The sequence below is a fragment of the Hyperolius riggenbachi genome, chromosome 12 (assembly GCF_040937935.1).
Source record: "Hyperolius riggenbachi isolate aHypRig1 chromosome 12, aHypRig1.pri, whole genome shotgun sequence".
Classification (NCBI taxonomy): domain Eukaryota; kingdom Metazoa; phylum Chordata; class Amphibia; order Anura; family Hyperoliidae; genus Hyperolius; species Hyperolius riggenbachi.
Genome location: NC_090657.1, coordinates 112,868,455 through 112,888,454, shown reverse-complemented (window position 1 = coordinate 112,888,454; position 20,000 = coordinate 112,868,455). Strand labels below are relative to the sequence as shown.

The window sequence follows — 20,000 nt, the reverse complement described above, 5'->3', positions numbered from 1 at the left end:
TGCTCAGTATAGCTAGTATAGTGCTCAGTATAGCTAGTATAGTGCCCCAGTTTAGCTAGTATAGTGCTCAGTATAGCTAGTATAGTGCCCAGTGTAGTTCCCTGCCCCGCACGCTCCCTCCCTCCCTCCGCGGCCGCTGCTGCTGCTATTACCTGCTTTAGGCAGCGGCCGCTTCCTAATCCGGGTTCCCCTCTTCATCCTGCGGACTCCGTATGCGTATCACAGCAGCACGCCCGGCGCTGCTGCTGTGACGATGCAGGGGCCACGATGCGCCGTTACCAGGGGAACCGCTCTTTCCTGCCCCCTGCATCGTCACAGCAGCAGCGCCGGGTGCGCTGCTGTGATACAGTTACGGAGTCCGCAGGATGAAGAGGGGAACCCGGATTAGGAAGCGGCCGCTGAAGCAGGTAATTTAGCAGCAGCGGCGGCCGCGGAGGGAGGGAGGGGGCGAGCGAGCGGGCGGGCGGGGGGCGCAGACCACCACCCACGACTCGCATACAAGCCGACCCCCCAACTTTTGGCCCCCTTTTTGGGGGTCAAAAATTCAGCTTGTATGCGAGTATATACGGTATTATTATTATTATACATGACGTAGCACTTTAGACCCCTTCTATTTAATGTGATAAGCACTGCACTTTTGCCTATGAACAATCTTTTAAGCATTGCACTTTTATCCTATTATCTAGTTCTTTGCACAGTCCAATTACTCCAAAAAGGCAATATGATTCACATGATACTTTCTAGTTGCTTCGCATAAACTTGTATTCACACTTCTATATTTTTGAGCTAATGGTCCATATCTGTGGCTTATTGATATGCATGTTTGTAGATGCATGCAGTTTCCACAACACAAGGTTTTTTTCATCTTAAAAATACAGAGTTGCTTCGCATAAATTTGTATTCACATTTTTATATTTTTGAGCTAATGGTCCATATCTGTGGTATATTGATTTGCATGCTTGTATTTGTTACAGTTTTATATGCTTCTGTACTGCCTGATGAAGCGAAATGGTTGACCGCGAAACGCGTTGCGATTTTATGGAGCTGTGAATAAATTGTATATTTTTTACTCTGCATTTGAGTATATGTCCACTACCAGAGGGAGGCAAGTCCACCTCGACTTCCCTCTTTTTATCATTTTTAGAACATTGTTTTACTCTGCTTGGCGCCTCTGTTCATACATATTACAGCACGATTAAGTCCACCCCTGGTGGAGGAGTTCTTTCCCCAGTTTCCTATCTACAGAGAGCGACTTTTATACCTGAGTGGGGTCAGGTACTAATATTTCCCACCTGCTTGTCAAGTGTCACCTACCTGATGGTAACCCACCTTTGAGTATAAGAACCTTTGACATACCATTATATATTGAGCTTACCAGACAATATTGCACTATTGGGCTCTTGGTGTCCTCTGTTTTGTTTTTACAACTGCTGATCACTATAGCTGCAGTAGTGGCTGAATCGAACACCTGAAACAAACATACAGCTAATCCAGTCAGCCTTCAGGCACAGCACCTCATCTGCATGCTTGTTGATGGGCTAAAAGTATTAGAGACACAGGATCAGCAGGAGAGTCAGGTGACTGAAGGATATGGATTTTTCCTTTTAAAATAATACCAGTTTAGGTTCCCTTTAAAGCTCCACATCTCTCTCCTCTAGTGAGCTAATTGCCCTGGGCAGGAGGGGCAAGTTGCTGCAAGTTCCTCTCTCCTCTGAACTGCCTTATCAGCTCAGTATGGAGCAGCCAAAAGGGAGAAGAGGTGTAAGCAATAAATCAGGCACTAGCTAGTCTGTGTTTAAATATACTGTAGTTTTTCTACTCCCTTTGCCTGAAGCTCTCCCTCTCTGCTGGTAACACCTAGTGTGGTACGCACCTACTACACCCTACTAGTGATGACACTAGATCAAGGCTCTGTGCCAGCCAAGCAGTCAACTTTGTCCACACCAAACTTGGTCATTCATTGATTTGTCCAAAATGTCTTGGCATCCAGAAGTATTTAGAGTTCCTTTCAATGGAACTAAGGGGGTAAGCCCAATCCCTGAAAAACAAACCCAAATCATTACCCCCTTTCCATTCTTTAGACTTGTCACAGTTCAGTCAAGCAAGCACAGTTTTCCTGGCATCGGTTAAACCTAGACTTATCTACTGTATTTCCAGACAAAGTGTGTTTTGTCCCTACAGAGAACGTTTCTGCTGCTCAAAGTCCAGTGTTGATACGCGTCACACCTTTTATCCAACTCTTTGCATTGCACTTAGTGATCTAAGGCTTGGATGCAGCTGTAAAGCGATGAAAACCCATTCCATGAAGTTCACTATGCACTGTTCTTGAACTTGCAGTTGCTGCTGTTCCAATTGCTCATTAGAACACCACTAAAGATGGTCAATGAGATGCAAATCATTTTGAGATGATTCAGGATTGATTCAGATCTTGAATGCAAATTTATACGGCTTGAAAATGAACCAACTGAATTGTGCCAAGGTGTAATTCCCTTTTGTAGCTACTTAAATGTGCATACCAAATTTGCATAATAGCGCATGACCTTGAAAAGACATTTATATTGCGCTTTTCTCCTGGCAGACTCTAAGGGCTTTAGGGCTGCAGCCACTTAGGGTAGGAGCTGGGATTCAAACCCGGTTCAAAGGCTCAAACCCTACATCAAAGGCAACATCCTTAACCAAGTGAAAAAGAGACAAAGCGCTCCTATAGTTAATTAATCTTCCTTATTAGGAAATTGCACAATTAAAATGCACTTACATTCATGCAGAGGTAAAATCATGTGTAAGAGGCCGCCCACATGTCAAATCTCCATCTGGCCAGGACCTAGGATCGCGACATTGACTCTCCGGTGTTGGTTACCAGGGGTGTAGGAGATGTGGGCGCGTGTCGGTTTGAACGTTACCTTCTTCAGGTGGCGTGATGGCCGTGGGATATTGGCTAAGTGGACTCCGTCTGAGACTACTTAGCATACGGGGAGGGGAAATAGTTCCCTGTGTGTAATTTAAAAAGGTGCAACAGGTGAAGCTGTGCCAATTAAGAGATCCTGGGCAGCCCCATACCTGCTTAACCCATGGAAGTTAAAAAACATACAAAGAACATACATATTTAAAAAAAAAAATCCATTGTAACAAGTGCAAATAAAAATTCAGATAAAAATACAATAAAAAAAATACAATACCCCCCTACTACCCTGAGAATATGCCTCCCTACACCCACAGCCCTCATGATGAGGAAGTTTAGAGAAAACAGTGATATCGCACTTTTCATAACCTCCCCCTGTTATAATGTCTGTTATGGTCAACATTCAACATTAACGATAGGGTATTCACATATCCGCCTTTTCCTAATGGCTACGGTGCTCCCTTATTGCTAGATATAATTATAAGTTTTCCTAAAATACATGCGTTTTACTATGCAGACCATAGAAACTAAGATCATCATTTATTCAGACAGGGAATTGACCCATGTGCGATTTCACTGGACTGGTTTATACTCGAGTTGCTGCGTAGTATGCTAGTAGAAGTGTGAACATTCATGGGGAGAAAGGTGGAGAGGTTTATGGCTTTTTTGTGTGATGTTGGCTACTTATTCTTTGCTTAATGGTACTTTTTGCTAAGCTCTTGTCACCCGGGGGTGCTGGGGTGTTGCGGGTTTTTTTTTGTATATGTCCCCCCCCCCCCCCCGGCCTCTCCCTGGACACAATGATGGGCCTCTGCGCCCTCCTCCCGGGGGTGGTCCCCCCCTTCCCCCCTGGGGCACGCGCGAGCGGGCCTCCGGAGGGGGTGTTGTGCTGCCTCTGGCTTGGGGGATGCGGATTTGGGCACCTAGCTTCGGGGGGGGGGGGGGGTCTGTCGGGGGGCAGGGGTCCCCTCATGGGATGTGGTCGGGATAGCCTCTTTCCCTGCAGATTCTTAATGTCAGTGTGTCCTCTGTGATGCTATACGTCTCCAGCAGGAGTTTTTGTATTTCCATATAATATCCTACTTATGCAATAGTCTTGAGCACAGGGTTCATATGTAGTCCCATCCTGGGAGGGCAGAGGGATGGGATAAGTGGGGGGACTGGTTCGGGCCGGGGAGGGGGGGGAACAGTGGGGGATAGCACTTTATCTCTCTTTCTGGTTGCAGGAAAGGAGTTTAATGGTTTAATATTTTCCCCTATGAGAGAAAAATAGAGTATTGTATAAGTAGGCTAGTTATACTGTTCATAACCTCAATAAGGTGCACACGAGCAGGCCGGGGGTTCGGAGAAGCGCAACCCTCTTGGGTGTGGCCTTTCTTACCCCACGGCAATTGCCAGATACTCAGGAACCTGGGTTTCCTGTCAGAAGTGATAATACTCCTCGACACATACGCCATCATGTGTCTTAAAGGTAATTCTTGTTTTGCTTGTTTAATCCTACTACTATTGGCGTGGTTTCTTACACGCCTTTTCTTACCTATAACTCTGTCATTTTCTAACTCATTTCTATCCATCTCTTTATCTGTTTCTATTCTCTCTCTCCCAAAATGTCGAGGGGACCGCCTCTTGCTGGCTCATATTCCAGAAGTCACTTAAGATGATGTCCCTAAATGCCAGGGGACTTAATGTACCTGAAAAGAGATCCTCTATCTTAAATATGTGCTATAAAGAAAAAGCTCATTTTATATGTCTTCAAGAAACCCACTTTAAGGGCCCTAAGCCTCCTAAGATGCACAACAGATATTATAAACAGGCCTTTTACAGCATCCCACAGGACTCTAAAACAAAGGGTACAGCCATTCTGATCTCTAGGGACACCCCTTTCCTCTTGGCTGCAGAATATAATGACCCCACACGCCGATTTAACCTAATAAAAGGTACAGTGTTTAATCATAACATTACAATTGGCTCCTATTATGCCCCCAACACCCAACAAGTCTCCTTCCTTCAGGCCTTCTTAGCGAAACTCTACATTTGCTGAAGGGAGCATAGCTATTGGAGATCTTAATCTAACTTTAGATCCTAGCCTAGACTCCTCCTCTCAAAAATCCCTGATCTCCCGACGGCTCCTTCATAAATGCAAGACACTTCTCCATAGCATGCAACTAATAGATGTCTGGCGAATGCATAACCCATCCCAAAAAGGTTACACATTTTTCTCATTCCCACACAATTCTTATTCAAGGATTGATTATATATTTATCTCTCACAACTTATCAGTTTCTGCCTCCCCCTCGATTGGCAACATCTGTCAGATCATGGGCCGATATCGGTGGATCTTGCCCTAGGGGAATACAGATGAGGCTCTGCTTCTTGGCACCTTAACAATTCACTGCTCCAGGACCAAGCGTTCTTAAAAAGATTCAAGAGCGACATGGAGGAATTTTTCCTAACTAACAACAAAGAGGACACTTCCCCACTTATATTGTGGGAAACACATAAATGCTATGCAAGAGGCTTATTGATCAGGGAAGGAGTCAGAAGGAAACGGGTCCGGGAAAAGGAAATACATGACACTTTAACCTCCATTAAAGATATGGAGTTGAAACACAAACAAACTATGTCCCCCACGATCCTATCTGAACTCACTAGACAGAGGGAGTCCCTTAAAAATCTTCTATTCCATAGGGCTAAATATGCAGCAGAACGATGCCGTCGCACTTTCTATGAATACGGAAATAAATGTAGCTCTATATTAGCAAGAGCCCTTAAAACCCAACAGAACTATATTGTAGGTATTAAGGATAAAAACTCTAAGCTTCTCCATAAATACGAGGAAATAGCAGGGACTTTCCGGGAATATTACTCCAAGCTATACAATCTAACCTCCTCATACAAATAATAGAAATATGGCGCATGATTATATACAACAATCGGGTATGCCTTCCCTATCGAATGAGCAATCTAAGGATCTTGAAGATTCTTTCACTGCAGATGAATTGCGTATTGCCCGGGCCCAGGTCCCCTCTGGCAAAGCACCGGGCCCGGACGGTTATACCCCTGAATATTTAAAAAAACTCAATCACATCTTGATGCCCCACATGTTAAAAGCTTTTAATGCCATTACCGAGTCACCCCCCCGGACAAAATCGATTCCTACCCCAGATGTTGGAGTCTCATATATCAGTCCTGCCAAAACCGGGAAAAGACCCATCTCAATGCCAAAGTTATAGACCCATATCTCTCAAACGTAGACCTCAAGCTCTATGCGAAAATGTTGGCAAATCGGTTAGCTCCGCTCTTACCTGATTTGGTACATCCGGATCAGGTGGGCTTCATCCCGGGGAGGGAGGCGAGGGACAACACAATTCGCATGCTGGATATCTTACACTGGGTGAGGTCCCGGTCCACCCCTACCTTGCTATTATCCACAGATGCAGAGAAAGCATTCGACAGGGTGGACTGGGACTTCATTGATCTGACTCTGAGTCACGTGGGCCTAGGGGACAAAATGCGAAACCGGGTTTTGGCATTGTACACCGGTCCCCATGCTAAAGTAAAAGCAAACGGGGTACTCTCTGAGGCATTTTTTATCCGCAATGGAACAAGACAGGGGTGCCCACTCTCCCCTAATTTTTGCCCTTTTCTTGGAACCCTTTCTGTGTACTGTACGTAATAACCCCGACATCTCAGGTATCTCTCTCCCATCCTCATCACACAAAAGCAGCTGCCTACGCAGATCTGCTTTTTTATCTCACCAACCCACATATCTCTCTGCCCAACTTACTAACGGAATTTAGGAGATACGGTCAACTATCTAATATGTCCATTAATTACGATAAGAGCGAGGCACTGGGTGTCCTTCTCCCAAGAGACCTAAAATCCTTATTGCAATCAAATTTCCCCTTCAAATGGCCAAAGGCAGCTCTGAAGTATTTAGGGGTACAGATCACTCAGAACCCAAAAGACCTGTTCCAGACTAACTTTATACCCACCCACGAACGCATTAAAAAAGACCTACATCAATGGGACAAACCACATTTCTCATGGTTTGGGCGAGCGAATATTATCAAAATGACTATTATGCCTCGCTTACTTTATTTATTTCAAACCCTCCCGATTTTTATCCCTTCCCAATTCTTTAAAGCAGTTACTCAAACATTTTCGAAATTCATTTGGAATGGCCGTAAACCAAGACTTAAATATGCCCTTCAAACAGCCCCTAAAGAATCTGGTGGGATGGCTGTCCCAAACCCTCACCTCTATCACTCAGCAGTTATCTTAATCAGAATCATAGACTGGCACAGGCATGCAAAACTCAAACGTTGGGTGGGCTTGGAGGATGAGATAATGGGGGGGGGGGGGGGTGTCACCTGGTGCAATCGACTTGGTCTGCTCCGCTATCCACGGGGCTAGACCCTACAGCTGCCTTAATAACCCAGACACTCAAGACCCTTGTAAAATATAGACAAGACTCTGCTATATCGCCTTGGCCCTCTACCTCGCTCCCTGTACTGGACAATCCCAGTTTCCCCCTTGCACTCTCCACTAAAAGCCATCCTTCATGGCGCAAATGCCCTAATTTACGAGCGCAAAGCTTTTTATCCATGGGTGAGTGGGTCCCTCTACAGAAACTACGGCAAGATTTGAACTCCACGACTTTAGATCACTGGTCCTGGCTCCAATTTAGACACTTCCTCTTATCTCAAGGCTCCAAGATAGGCCTCAGTAGATCTTTAACACCATTTGAACAAACTTGCCAAGGGGAAGGCCCAATGCGGGGTATGATTTCATTTATGTATTCACAATCCTGAAACTCCTGCCTCAACATACAAAGAGAAGTGGGAACATGACCTGGGATTAACGTTCTCCGATAAGCAATGGGAGAAAATCCTCACCTTCTCTCATAAATTCTCTATTTCTTCCAAAAATCAAGAAGCAGGATATAAAATCTTTACGAGATGGTACCTCACACCGTCTAAGTTGCATCAAATGTTCCCAGGGTCGTCCCCCCTTTGTTGGAGATGTGGGCAGGATACTGGGTCTATCTTGCATATATTTTGGTCATGTAGTAGGATTACCCAATACTGGGCAGACATAAGGGACCTTATACACACACAATTACAGATTTCCTCCCACCAGACTCACCAGCCTTACCAGCCTTCTTTCTACTACACCACAACTCATGGTCTACTCGAAAATATAAGAAAACACTTACAAGGCATTTAGTAAATGCAGCCCGGGCTTTGATAGCTAGAAAGTGGAAATCCCCGGACCCTGCCACATCTTTGGAGTGGTTACGTGAAGTTGATCAGACTAGATGTATGGAAGAGCTCACTGCAACCATACATGAGAAGCGAACAATTTTGGAAGACATGGTATGGCTGGTTTGAGTTTAAAGAATCTGACCGCTATCGGACCCTTGTGCTTGCCCAGGGCACTAACTGTCTTGGTCAGGGGTAAGGGATGGGAGTATAGCCTGTAGGTATAGGATCTAGAGCTACTTCTCTGCAAGTTGGTCCATAATTTAATTGTCCTTTATGATATTCCCCTGGCATTTAGGGAATGGAGGTTGGTTTTAGGGGCGGTCCTTCGACATATTTTATTCTTACTTTTTCTGTCTACTCTACTCATTTTCACTGTTCTTTCCTTCTTTCTCCTTATCTTTCTCTTTTTGTCAATCCTTGGGTCATAGTTTTCCAACGCAACCCAAGGGATTTTCAGGACTATGGGGTTTGCCTACTGGTCCGTTCTTATGGACCGACATTCCCCCTTCAAGTTTAGTCTGACCCCGTTACACTGAGCCTGGAGAAGCGGGGGCTACTTGCCCTCCATCCTTAATCTAGTGCTATGGCGACTCCTGGTGTAAGTTCCCTCAGGGCCCCGGACCACCCTTTGCATATAAACAACCAGGTGGACACCCGCACCCACTCACCTGCATCTAAGGTAAACTTCCGTTAGCCCATAAGATTTCCAGAATACACTATGTGGTTAATACCGGTCACGCTGGTATGTGGCTGGATTTGATAGTTAATATATACTGACATAAGTGTACTGATTTGAGTTTTCAGTTATGATGTCTTACAGTTCCCTTGATGTATATGCTTGTTATGACAAAGCCTCTGTATTCTCTTTATGTCTCATATATCTTGTATGTTGTATCTCATATATCTGTTTGAAAATCAAAATAAAAGAATCTTTAAAAAAAAAAAAATTACAATAAAAAAGGTTGATAAAAGCAAATAAAGACCATGGTAGTGGTTACACTATCTGGAGTAGGAAGAACAACAGGATCCCTCAGAAAAAGACTCGGAACAGAAATGTATTTTCTTGAACAAATCTGAATGCATAGCATACCAAGACACTTCCTTAAATGTCAACAGGTGGACTCCAGCGGCTTGTACATTTTGGGGTTGGAGAGCATTCCTGCTTCCATTTCCAATGGCCATAGATACAAAAAGCTTTACGAAAGGGAAGTTTAGTGGAATTGCAAACTAAACACTATCTCTAGCGGGCTTGAATGAAGTTTTAGAAACCAAAAGCTTCCTGCAATTATTTTGTCAAACTATTTCACACTCCATTCTTCCCTTGTATCCCCCCCACCTCTTCCCCAGAATCCCCACCACACTAATACCCAAATTGATTGACATTTTAAACCAGATTACAGTGAGTTATATGGGGACAATCAACAGCTTATGCATTCGGCCCAAATAGTGTAACCACTACTGTGGTCATGGCCATTCATTGATTTTTTTTTATTGTATTTTTAAATCTTTATTTGCAAAATTATTGCCAATTTAACCACTTAAGGACTGCAGCCTTAAACCCCCTTAAGGACCAGACCCTTTTTCCATTCAGACCACTGCAGCTTTAATAATTTATTGCTCGGTCATACAACCTACCATCTAAATGAATGTTACCTCCTCTTGTCACTAATACAGCTTTCTTTTGGTGCCATTTGATTGCTGCTGCGATTTTTAGTTTTTATTATATCCATCAAAAGACATTTTTTTCACACTGTCATTTTCCACTAACTTGTGACAAAAAATAAAATCTTCTATGAACTCACTATACTCTTAAAGGGAAGGTCCAAGCAAAATAAAAAAACGAGTTTCACTTACCTGGGGCTTCTACCAGCCCCATGCAGCCATCCTGTGCCCTTGTAGTCACTCACTGCTGCTCCAGTCCCCCGCTGGCAGCTTTCCGACCTCGGAGGTCGGCGGGCCGCATTGCGTACGTTTTTACGCATTCCCGCTAGTGCAAGAACATTAACACATACATTTTTACGCGTTACTGGTTCAATGCGTGAATTTTTACGCATTGAACCAGTAATGCGTAAAAATGTATGTGTTAATGTTCCTGCACTAGTGGGAATGCGTAAAAACGTACGCAATGCGGCCCGCCGACCTCCGAGGTCAGACAGCTGCCAGCGGGGGACTGGAGCAGCAGTGAGTGACTACGAGGGAACAGGATGGCTGCATGGGGCTGGTAGAAGCCCGAGGTAAGTGAAACTCTTTTTTATTTTGCTTGGACCTTCCCTTTAAAGAGACACTGAAGCGAAAAAAAAAATATGAAATAGTGAATTGGTTGTGTACTATGAATAATTACTAGAAGATTAGCAGCAAAGAAAATATTCTCACACTTTTATTTTCAGGTATATAGTGTTTTTTCTAACATTGCATCGTTCTATAATATGTGCAGATTACACAACACTCTGCATTCAAAATGAGTCTTTCAGAGCAGTCTGTGAACTAATGAACTCTCCTCTAGCAGAGGAAAAGTAAATAGTCCAGGAACAGTTGAGATAATAAAAGTCAGATAACAGCCCTCTCCACAACTAAATTAGTCGGAGAGCTTAATGGCTTGTTTGCATAGAGATAACAACTGGAGTTTCTCAACTCTTCCTGTACTGGAAACAATTACACTGATGTATCTGATCTTAAGCAGCCCATACACTCAGCCGATTTCCTGGCCGACCGATCGATCCCGATCGATCGATCAATCGATTGCAAATCATTGGCCAATCGACCGATTTCGATCGATTTCGATGGATTTCCATCGAACTTGCAGGGTGGAAAATTTAGGTCGATCTGATGAGATTGCTTATCAGTTTGCATTGGCCTTAATGGAAATCTGATGGCAAAAAAATGCCATCAGATCGAATTTCAATAGATTTCAAACTGAAATCTATTGGAATTCTATCCTGGTAAAAAATGTTCTAAAAACGCATCAGATAGATCATCAGATGCATTTCTTATCTATCTGCTGCCAATCTGACGAGTGTATGGGAACCTTTAATGTTTTATTTCTTAGCTGTGCTACACATACAAATTTTTTTTTTTCGCTTCAGTGTCTCTTTAACAGAATACCTTGGGGTGTCGTCTTTCTAAGATGGGGTCACTTGTGGGGTTCCTATACTGCCCTGGCATTTTAGGGGCCCTAAACCATCAGGAGTAGTCTCGAAACAAAATGCCTCAAAATGACTGTTCAGGGGTATACCGTAAGCATCTGCAAATTTTGATGACATTTAGTCTATGAGGGGCCAAATTTTGTGGAGCAGGTCATAAGCAGGGTGGCCTCTTGGATGACAGGTTGTATTGTCACTGAAGTGCAGGAAGCGCAGGATGTTCTCATATCGTGACCTGGACTCGGCAGCAGAGAACATGGGCATGTGATGTATTGGGTGTGTAGACCAATAAGACCGCAATACAAATTTTTTTTTAATAGACCCATGTTAAGGAGAAGGCCCCAAAAAAATGTTACTTTCGGCAACTTGAAGTGGTTTCCACTGAAAAGGCTGGGCATGGTAGCTTCTTGGATTGGCAGTTGCGTATTGTGTGGCATAACGGTTGGTCTCAGCCATAATTAAGTCGTAGAGATCCTCGGTGCAGAACAGATGAAAAAAGTCTAGGGCCGATCCTAGATTATATGTCTCCACCTGGACTCCAGACTGGGTGGTGAAAGGGGGCAGAACGGATACGGTGGAACCAGGGGGGATTGCCAATTGGGATTTGCCAGCACCTCTGGAAGACTATTGGTAGTACGGGCCCGTTTTGCTGGTGGCTGCGACTCGGGTCTTAATGCACGTGCTACCAAACCAGTTTCTACTACCATGCTGGTGCTCACCACTTCACCAGGGTCTATGGTAGTACTGGTGCTAGGTCCAGGGGATGCTACGCTGCTGGTGCATGCCTCACCAAGAAAAAACTCGGATCAGCGCTAGCACCACCCTGCTGCCCTTGAGTCTGATCCTGCGGTCCAGTGACATGGGGTGTGGTATGCCTGGCTCTAGCTGGGTCCTCAACCTCATCATTGCTATCGGTCAGAGAGCCACTGCTTCCCAATCGCACTCACCCCACTGGGCCAGAATCTCGGCGGCCTCTTCAGTGGAATACCCCTTTTTTGCCATGCTGGACTGCTAAATTTAGGGGGTATTCCTCTGAGACTACCCAGGAAAAAGAGCACCTACCTAGAACTTGTGAAGTAGAAAGCTAGAAAGAGTTTTGATTATAAAAAAAAACCCAAAAAAACTGTTCTTTACAGCGCCAGGGTTATTGTACAGTGTTTTATGCAGTGATCGGGGAAAAAAATTCTGTCACTGCGGTGGGGCGGGTGAGGGTTTGGCCAGCTGATCAGAAGCCCACAAGGGGCAGATTAGGGCCTGATCTGATGGATAGGAGTGCTAGGGGGTGACAGGAGGTGATTGATGGATGTCTCAGGGGGTGATTAGAGGGGAGAATAGATGCAATCAATGCACTGGGGAGGTGATCGGGGGGGGGGGAGACTGAGGGCAATCTGAGGGTGTGGGCGGGTGATTGAGCGCCCGCAAGGGGCAGATTAGGGTCTGATCTGATGGGTAGCAGTGACAGGTGGTGACAGGGGGCGATTGATGGGTGATCAGTGGGTGTCTAGAGGGGAGAACAGATGTAAATAATGCACTTGGGAGGTGATCAGGGGGCAGGTCTGAGGGCGATCTGAGGGTGTGGGTGATCAGATGCCCGCAAGGGGCAGGTTAGGGTCTGATCTGATGGGTGGCAGTGACAGGTGGTGACAAGGGGTGATTGACAGATGATTGACAGGTGATCAGCGGGTGATTACAGGGGAGAATAGATTTATACAGTACACGGGGGGGGGGGGGGGTCTGGGGAGGATCTGAGGGTGTGTGTGTGTGTGTGTGTGTGGGGGGGGGGGTGATCAGGAGCCCCCAGGGGGCAGTTTAGGACCTAATCTAAAGGGTAGCGTTGACAGATAGTGACAGGAAGTGATGGATGGGTGATTAAGGGGGTGATTGGGTGCAAACAGTGATCTGAGGGGTGATCGGGGGGGGGGGGGGGGGTCTGAGGGGTGCTGTGGGCGATCAGAGAGGCAGGGGGACTGTGTGTGTGTGTGATCACTGGGACCACCAGGGGAGGAGGCAGCCAGTATAATACACTTTGTTAGCTTAACAGTGTATTATACACTTTCTATGTGGTAGATCGTCCGCATACAACACGCCGGCGCTACTAATTGGCCGGCGGGTTGACATCGCGAGTGGGCGGAGCCTAATGCCGGTGAACGTGTGCGATCCCCGGCTAATCAGTCCCCCAGGGGCCGCCGCCGATCGGCGTTAGGCGGTCCTGGGGGAGCCACCTTGCCGCCGCCCATAGGAAGTGGGCGGTCGGCAAGTGGTTAATTTACTATGTATTTTCTTTGTACTTTTTTTAAAAAATGTATTGGGTTAAGAAGGTATGGGGCTGCCCACGATCCCTTAGCCACTCAACGACATTGTATCATATTAAAACATCATGTTTGAGCCCGTTAACGGCAAAATGATGTTTTAATACATTGCGCGTTCCCACTGCCGCTCCGCATGTGTGTGCACTGCTCACCCCGCCGTTTCCATCGAGATTCCGTGTTCAGCGATTGGGTTAGAGAACCGAGCGGTCCTCTACCCAATCGCAATGTCTGAAATGAAAGGACGTTACCGCGATCAGCGGCCACGTCCATTCATAAAACAGGAAATCGTGTAGTTAAATGTAGAAGAAAAAGTGAACACTTACTATAACGGGTTCACTAGTGCCATCTCATAGCCAAAAAGTAAAATTACACATTCAGGCACATGCATACATACACAATACTAATAAAATTAATAACTTACATTTCCAAAGCCCCCTCGCCCCCCCCCCCCCCCCCCCCCCCCAAGAAAAAAAAACCATAAATAGTTGCCTTAGGGACTAAGCTTTTTTTTAAATCTACATTTTGAGGGAAAATTACTTTTACTTTACTACATAGGGGCTTGTAATTATGGACTGGACAAAAAAAAAGCAAAACAGAAAAACACCTATTTTCAAAATAATATATTTTCGCCATACATTGTGATAGGGACATAATTTAAACGGTTTAATAATCGGGACAACTGGGCAAATAAAATATGTCAGTTTTATCCACAGGAGAATGTTTAATTTTAAAACTAGAATGGCCGAAAACTGAGAAATAATTTTTTCAATTTTCTTACCTTTCCCATTAAAAACACATTTAGGATAAAAAAATTCTTAGCAAAATGTACTACCCACAGAAAGCCTAATTGGTGGCAAAAAAAAAAAAAACGAGGTATAGATCATTTTCTTGTGATAAGTAGTAATAAAGTTATTAGGGAATAAAAGGAAGGAGCACTGGTTAAAATTGCTCTGGTCCGTTCGGGTAAAAACCCTTGGGGGTGAAGTGGTTAATTAGCGCTGCATCAGCTGTTACACTTTTTTTTTTTTTTTTTTATTACACACGCAGCCATTTCCCTGCCCCATATGCTAAGTAGTCTGACTACTTAACCAGTGCCCCATGGCTGTCACGTCAACTGAAGAAGGCATAGCAACGCTGAAACCAACACTGACAGGGAGGACACGAGTGTCGTTTCCCCCACACACATCTCTTGTAAAATTGGGAGAGTCATCACCGCAGTTCAAGGTCCTGGTCAGACCGCAGGATGGAGATTTGACACGTGGGCAGTAGGGATGATCAATGAGATGCAAATATTTCAGAACTGAAGCAAATGTATGCAAATTTGATGCAAATGTATGCAGTTTGAAAGTGGACCAATCAATTTAAACCCAAATTTAAATTGATTGGTCCATTTTGAAGCTACGTATACATTTGCATAAACTCGGAAAATTTTGCATCTCTTTGATCAGCCCTAGTGGGTGGTCTCTTGCACGCGGTTTTACCTCTGCATGAATCTAAGTGCATCTTAGTTGTGCAATGTCCTAAGAAAGATTAATACACTATTGAAGCACTTTCTCCCCTTTTCACTTCTTTACAGCCCACCTGGAGCCACCCAGCCGCACCATAGTGCATTACAACAAAAGGACATGAGCATATTTATAAATACAATTAAGCTCCAACATACTATGCAGCGCTGAAAACAAAGCATGATAGCGCCAGCATAAGCAGTAGCATCAAAGGATATTTTTCCTTTTTACCCAGTTAACAGCCTTAACCAGTATGCTATCCAGAAATGATTTGCATGCTCCCTTACCCTCTTCGCACTGTCAGCCAGGTGATTTTATTGATTGCCTTGCAGCGGAACGGACCTGTGAAAAGAATACAGAAAGCTAAGCCCACCACACATCTAATTTTTCTGTAATCTTCTCCTAATTATACTGAATTACCATATGGAACTTTATTCTCCATGGGAGACTTCTGTACATGTTCACCACTTGCATCCCACTGGCTGTACCCGCCATCATTATGACAGCTTACTATTCGCTGAGCATCTCGACACCAGAATACATTTTCTAGTTGCTGAGAAAAAAAAAAAAACACGTTAAAAAACCTTATAAAAAGCAAATAAACCACTTATATATACATGGTTATAAGACATATATATTAACCACTTCCCAACCACAGTTTTTTTTCCCTTAGAAACCAGAGCAATTTTCATATCTTGCTCCTTCCATTAATTCGCTAATAACATTTTTATTAATCACACAGAAATGATCTATATATTGTTTTTTTCCGCCACCAATAAGGCTTTCTTTGGGTGGTACTTTTTGCTAAGAATTATTTTATGTTACATACATTTTAAAGTGAATAATAAGAAAAAAAAATTAAAAAAAAATTCATTTCTCAGTTTACCGCCTTATAGTTTTAAAATAAAACATGCTGCCGTAATTAAAACCCACACATTTTATTTGCCCCATTTGTCCCGGTTATTGCAACATTTAAAATATTTCCCTACTACAATGTATGGTTCTAGTATTTTATCTGGAAATAAAGGTGTATTTTTTCAGTTTAGTGATTCTTATTTCTATAGGTCTAATTAAAATCCTTTATTTGCAAAATTAACAGTAATATTCCTTCCTGACATACACATTAAAAAGTCAATTTTTATTTATTTTTTTTAAATGTTTTTTTTATATAAGTCACACAGAAGGCTGCATACTCACGACTCCTGTTATGAGTAGTGGTAACGATTTTTATCAGACTTTGGCAGCTTCTAATGAGTCCTGTTACTTGGTAGGTATATCCAGTATAGCTGAACAGTCCGTTACAGGAGGAGTCAGACTTGCACTCCTGGGAATGAGCAGCTGCGGCCGTCAGCTCTCACTCTATGCCGGGATCCGGATGTTGTATTCAGCGGACACTGCCTTGCTGCCTTTTATATCATGGATAAATAATAATGATTTTAATCTAAAATTCACGTGTGAATATAGTAGGAAAGAGGTGAACTTTTTGGATTTGACAATTTTTATTAGGAATGATGAGATTCATACGAAAACGTGTTTTAAAGCTGTAGATATGAACAGTTATATATTTTTAGAAAGTTGTCATCTTCTGCGCTGGCTTAGCAATGTACCAAAAGGCCAGTATATTAGACTGCGGAGGAATTGTACTGAGGATATACATTATAATGAGCAGTCTGATATTATACAGGGCCGCTTCCTTGAGAGAAATTATAATAAAGAAGAGCTTGAAAAGATAAGGGATGAAGTGGAGTCGTGTGTATGCAGCCTTATTGCAATGCTGTGTTATGCTTTACATCACTAAGAGGAGAATATATACCACTGGCATTGATCCGGAGAATTTATTGTTTTAATGTGGAACTTTTTATTGGAATTTTTTATTGGATCCTTAGGCCACATACAGACATCAGACCATAGTCTTTGGAAAATGAAAGATCACAGACCAATCTTACCACCCTTCCTGTAGTATAAGAGCCATATTCTACACAGTCTTTTCTATGGAGCTGAACTCCACATCAGGAAAAAATCTTGGAAAGATGCTGCACACACAGATGCTGTACAGACACAAAACAGATCTTTTGCAGATACTGATCTTTTGTGTCTGTACAGCATCTGTGTGTGCAGCATCTTGCAAAAAATTTTTTTCTGATGTGGAGTTCAGCTCCATAGAAAAGACTGTGTAGAGTATGGCTCTCATACTACATGAAGGGTGGTTAGATTGGTCTGTGATCTTTCAGTTTCCAAAGACTATAGTCTGATGTCTGTATGTGGCCTTAATCTGCCACTGAAGTGTTTGCTCGCATGTTTTTGCATCCTCAAACTGCTGCTCTGAACCATCAGGCTAATTAGCAGGATCCTGCAGGACTTTTCAGTGTGAGAGGTGTGTAAGGTCTCTGCATACCTGCAGATGTGTCTGGATGTGAGTGACAGTGTGGTTGCGATTTTAGTTGAGCTACTCGTGTGTGGTATGATTTTTATTGTTATTTAATTGATGGTATTAAATTGTTTTTGAGTGCGCAGGAGTAATACTGTGTTTTTTGTTTAATTCGAGTGGAATGGGGGTACAGATCCATTTTTCTCCTTGCAGCCAACATTTTTGTTAAAGCTCCTTATTGTGGTGCTGCTAGGTGCGTGGCAATCATACATATTCCTATTTATAAAATGTATTTGGGTGTATGCGTGTGTATGATTGAGTGCATTTTACTTTTTGGCTACAAGATGGCACTACACTTAACTTCAGAGTACCATAGACAGTACTCGGAAGTAGTTAGTGTATCTGTTTACGTGAATGAAATGCCAGTGTCAGCATGATGCCGGCTTTTCATTCATCATGGGGACAGCGATCAGGATGGGAAAAAGCTGTTCCCAGTCCCTGATCACCTCATCGGTGGAAATGAACGGCGGAAGTGTGGCGATTGTAAGTGGCGAGGTAAACAACGGTTTTTACGTGTATTTATGCCCCTGGTTGTGAAAAATTGTGCAGGGGGGCGTAGATACACGATGCGGTGGTTGTGTAGGAGTTAAATTGTGAATATTATGGCTTCAGAAAGGTGATTCCAGTGAGCCCAACTATTGCTCTACCACCTCCTCAAAGGTACCCATCAATGATACAATCTACTGTGCGATCTAACCACATCTATTAATTAATACTTTAGGTATACCTTTATATTAAGATGGCCATTCTCAGATTCAACCGTAATTTCCATCCATTCAATCTGTTTTTTCAAATTGATTCCATTAATCTCATTGAATTGGATAGAAGCTTTATTTTTGTTAGTGGACCCAAATGATCAAATCAGAGAATCTAGGGGCGCTCCATCCATTGGGCGCAAGGGGGCGTGGCGCTCTAGGTGACAGACAGGCTGGGGGAAGCCAAAAAGGCCTCCCACAGAAAGAGGTTCTGTCATGAGCAGGAGGGGGGGGGGGAGCAGCCCAAGAAGGAGGGGCACTCTCCTCCCTCCAGATAGCAGATAAGCGAGCGGAAGGTGCAGTGGGTGGGGAAGAGCTTACAAGACTTCCGCTAATCAGGAAGCACAATTTGCAGCATTGAAGGTGGAGACCTGTGGCACGTGACACATCGTTCCAGTGCCTGGAACACAGAAGTCAGGCGAGTCATTTCCAGCCTGCTGCGCCTGCCTGCCACTCACTGATCTGCTATTTGAAGGGGGGGGGGGGGGTGGAAGGAGGGGACCCAGGTGAGGGGGGTGGTCTGGCCCCCCTGCCCGCTGCTGTCCCCTCCTTCCAAGCTACCCATACTGGGGCCAACTATACTACTTATACTGGGGCAACTATGCTACCTATACTAGAGGCAACTATACTGGCTAACTATACCGGAGCAACTAAACTGAGGCAACTATACTACCAAAACTATACTATGTAACTATACTACCTATACTGGGGCAACTATAGTACTACCTATACTGGGACAACTGTGCTAGCTTCCTATAATGGGGGAACTATCCTACCTATTCAGGGGCAACTTTACTGAAATGTGAAAATTGCTCTGCCCATAAAGGGTAAAACCCTGGCAACACGCTGCATGTCGCCAGCACGGCGATTGATTTATGGGGGCACAGCAGAGCTCAGGGGGGAGACTGGGGCAAACAGTATAGCAACAGAGGCTGGGTATTATATGCAGACCCAGCATCTGTATGCTAATTGGATTATTAGAACCCACCTCGGGTTATCTTTAAGGAAGCAATCGATAATGCGATCATTCAGGATTGATTGGTATCACCAGCTTCTTTGTTTTCATACACTAAGAGCTGAATAATCTGATTGAAAATCAATGGTTTACGAAAAAATTGTACTATTAATGGGCATGTTTACATAGAAGTAATAAAACTGTACATTGTACATTGATTGGCACCATAACATGCTAAATATTACAACAAACAAGCAGACTATTAATGAAACTAAAGTGGTTAGTAGCAGTTCACTCTACAAAAAGCAGAATTTGAGTGCCTTTAAAAAGGAATCATCTTATCAGATTTTTGTCAGAAACATCTGCTCTCCATGCTTGTTCAGGGTCTATGGCTGAAAGGAAGTATTAGAAGAAGTGAGAATCAGCAGGTCTGCCAGGCAACCAGTATTGTTTAAAATTAAATGTCAGCTTCCATATAGTTCTCACTTCAAGTTCCCTTAAAAGGACCACTATAGTGAAAAAATTAACCAGTTCGGCCTATCTGGACGAGCTTTCTCGTCCAGATAGGCACTGCATCTTTCCCTGCGTGGTGCGCGCGATCGGGCACGCGCCCGCATCCGCCGCTAGCCCCCCGATCAGTGAATGGGAATATAATTCCCATTCACCGATCTAAGTTCCCCGCAGAAATACCGCCGCTTTCTCTCCAGAGAGCGCGGTATTTCTGCCCCCAGGAAACAACTCC

At 43.9% G+C, this 20,000-nt stretch overlaps 1 protein-coding gene across 1 annotated transcript in view; it reads right to left on the bottom strand.

Annotated features, from left to right (window-relative positions):
* Positions 1–20,000, bottom strand: part of LLGL2 (LLGL scribble cell polarity complex component 2) — a 269,216-nt gene that overhangs the window by 203,383 nt on the left and 45,833 nt on the right. The window contains 2 exon segments of the mRNA XM_068264456.1: positions 15,408–15,462; positions 15,541–15,673. Of these exon segments, the coding sequence (XP_068120557.1) occupies positions 15,408–15,462; positions 15,541–15,673 (188 nt within the window).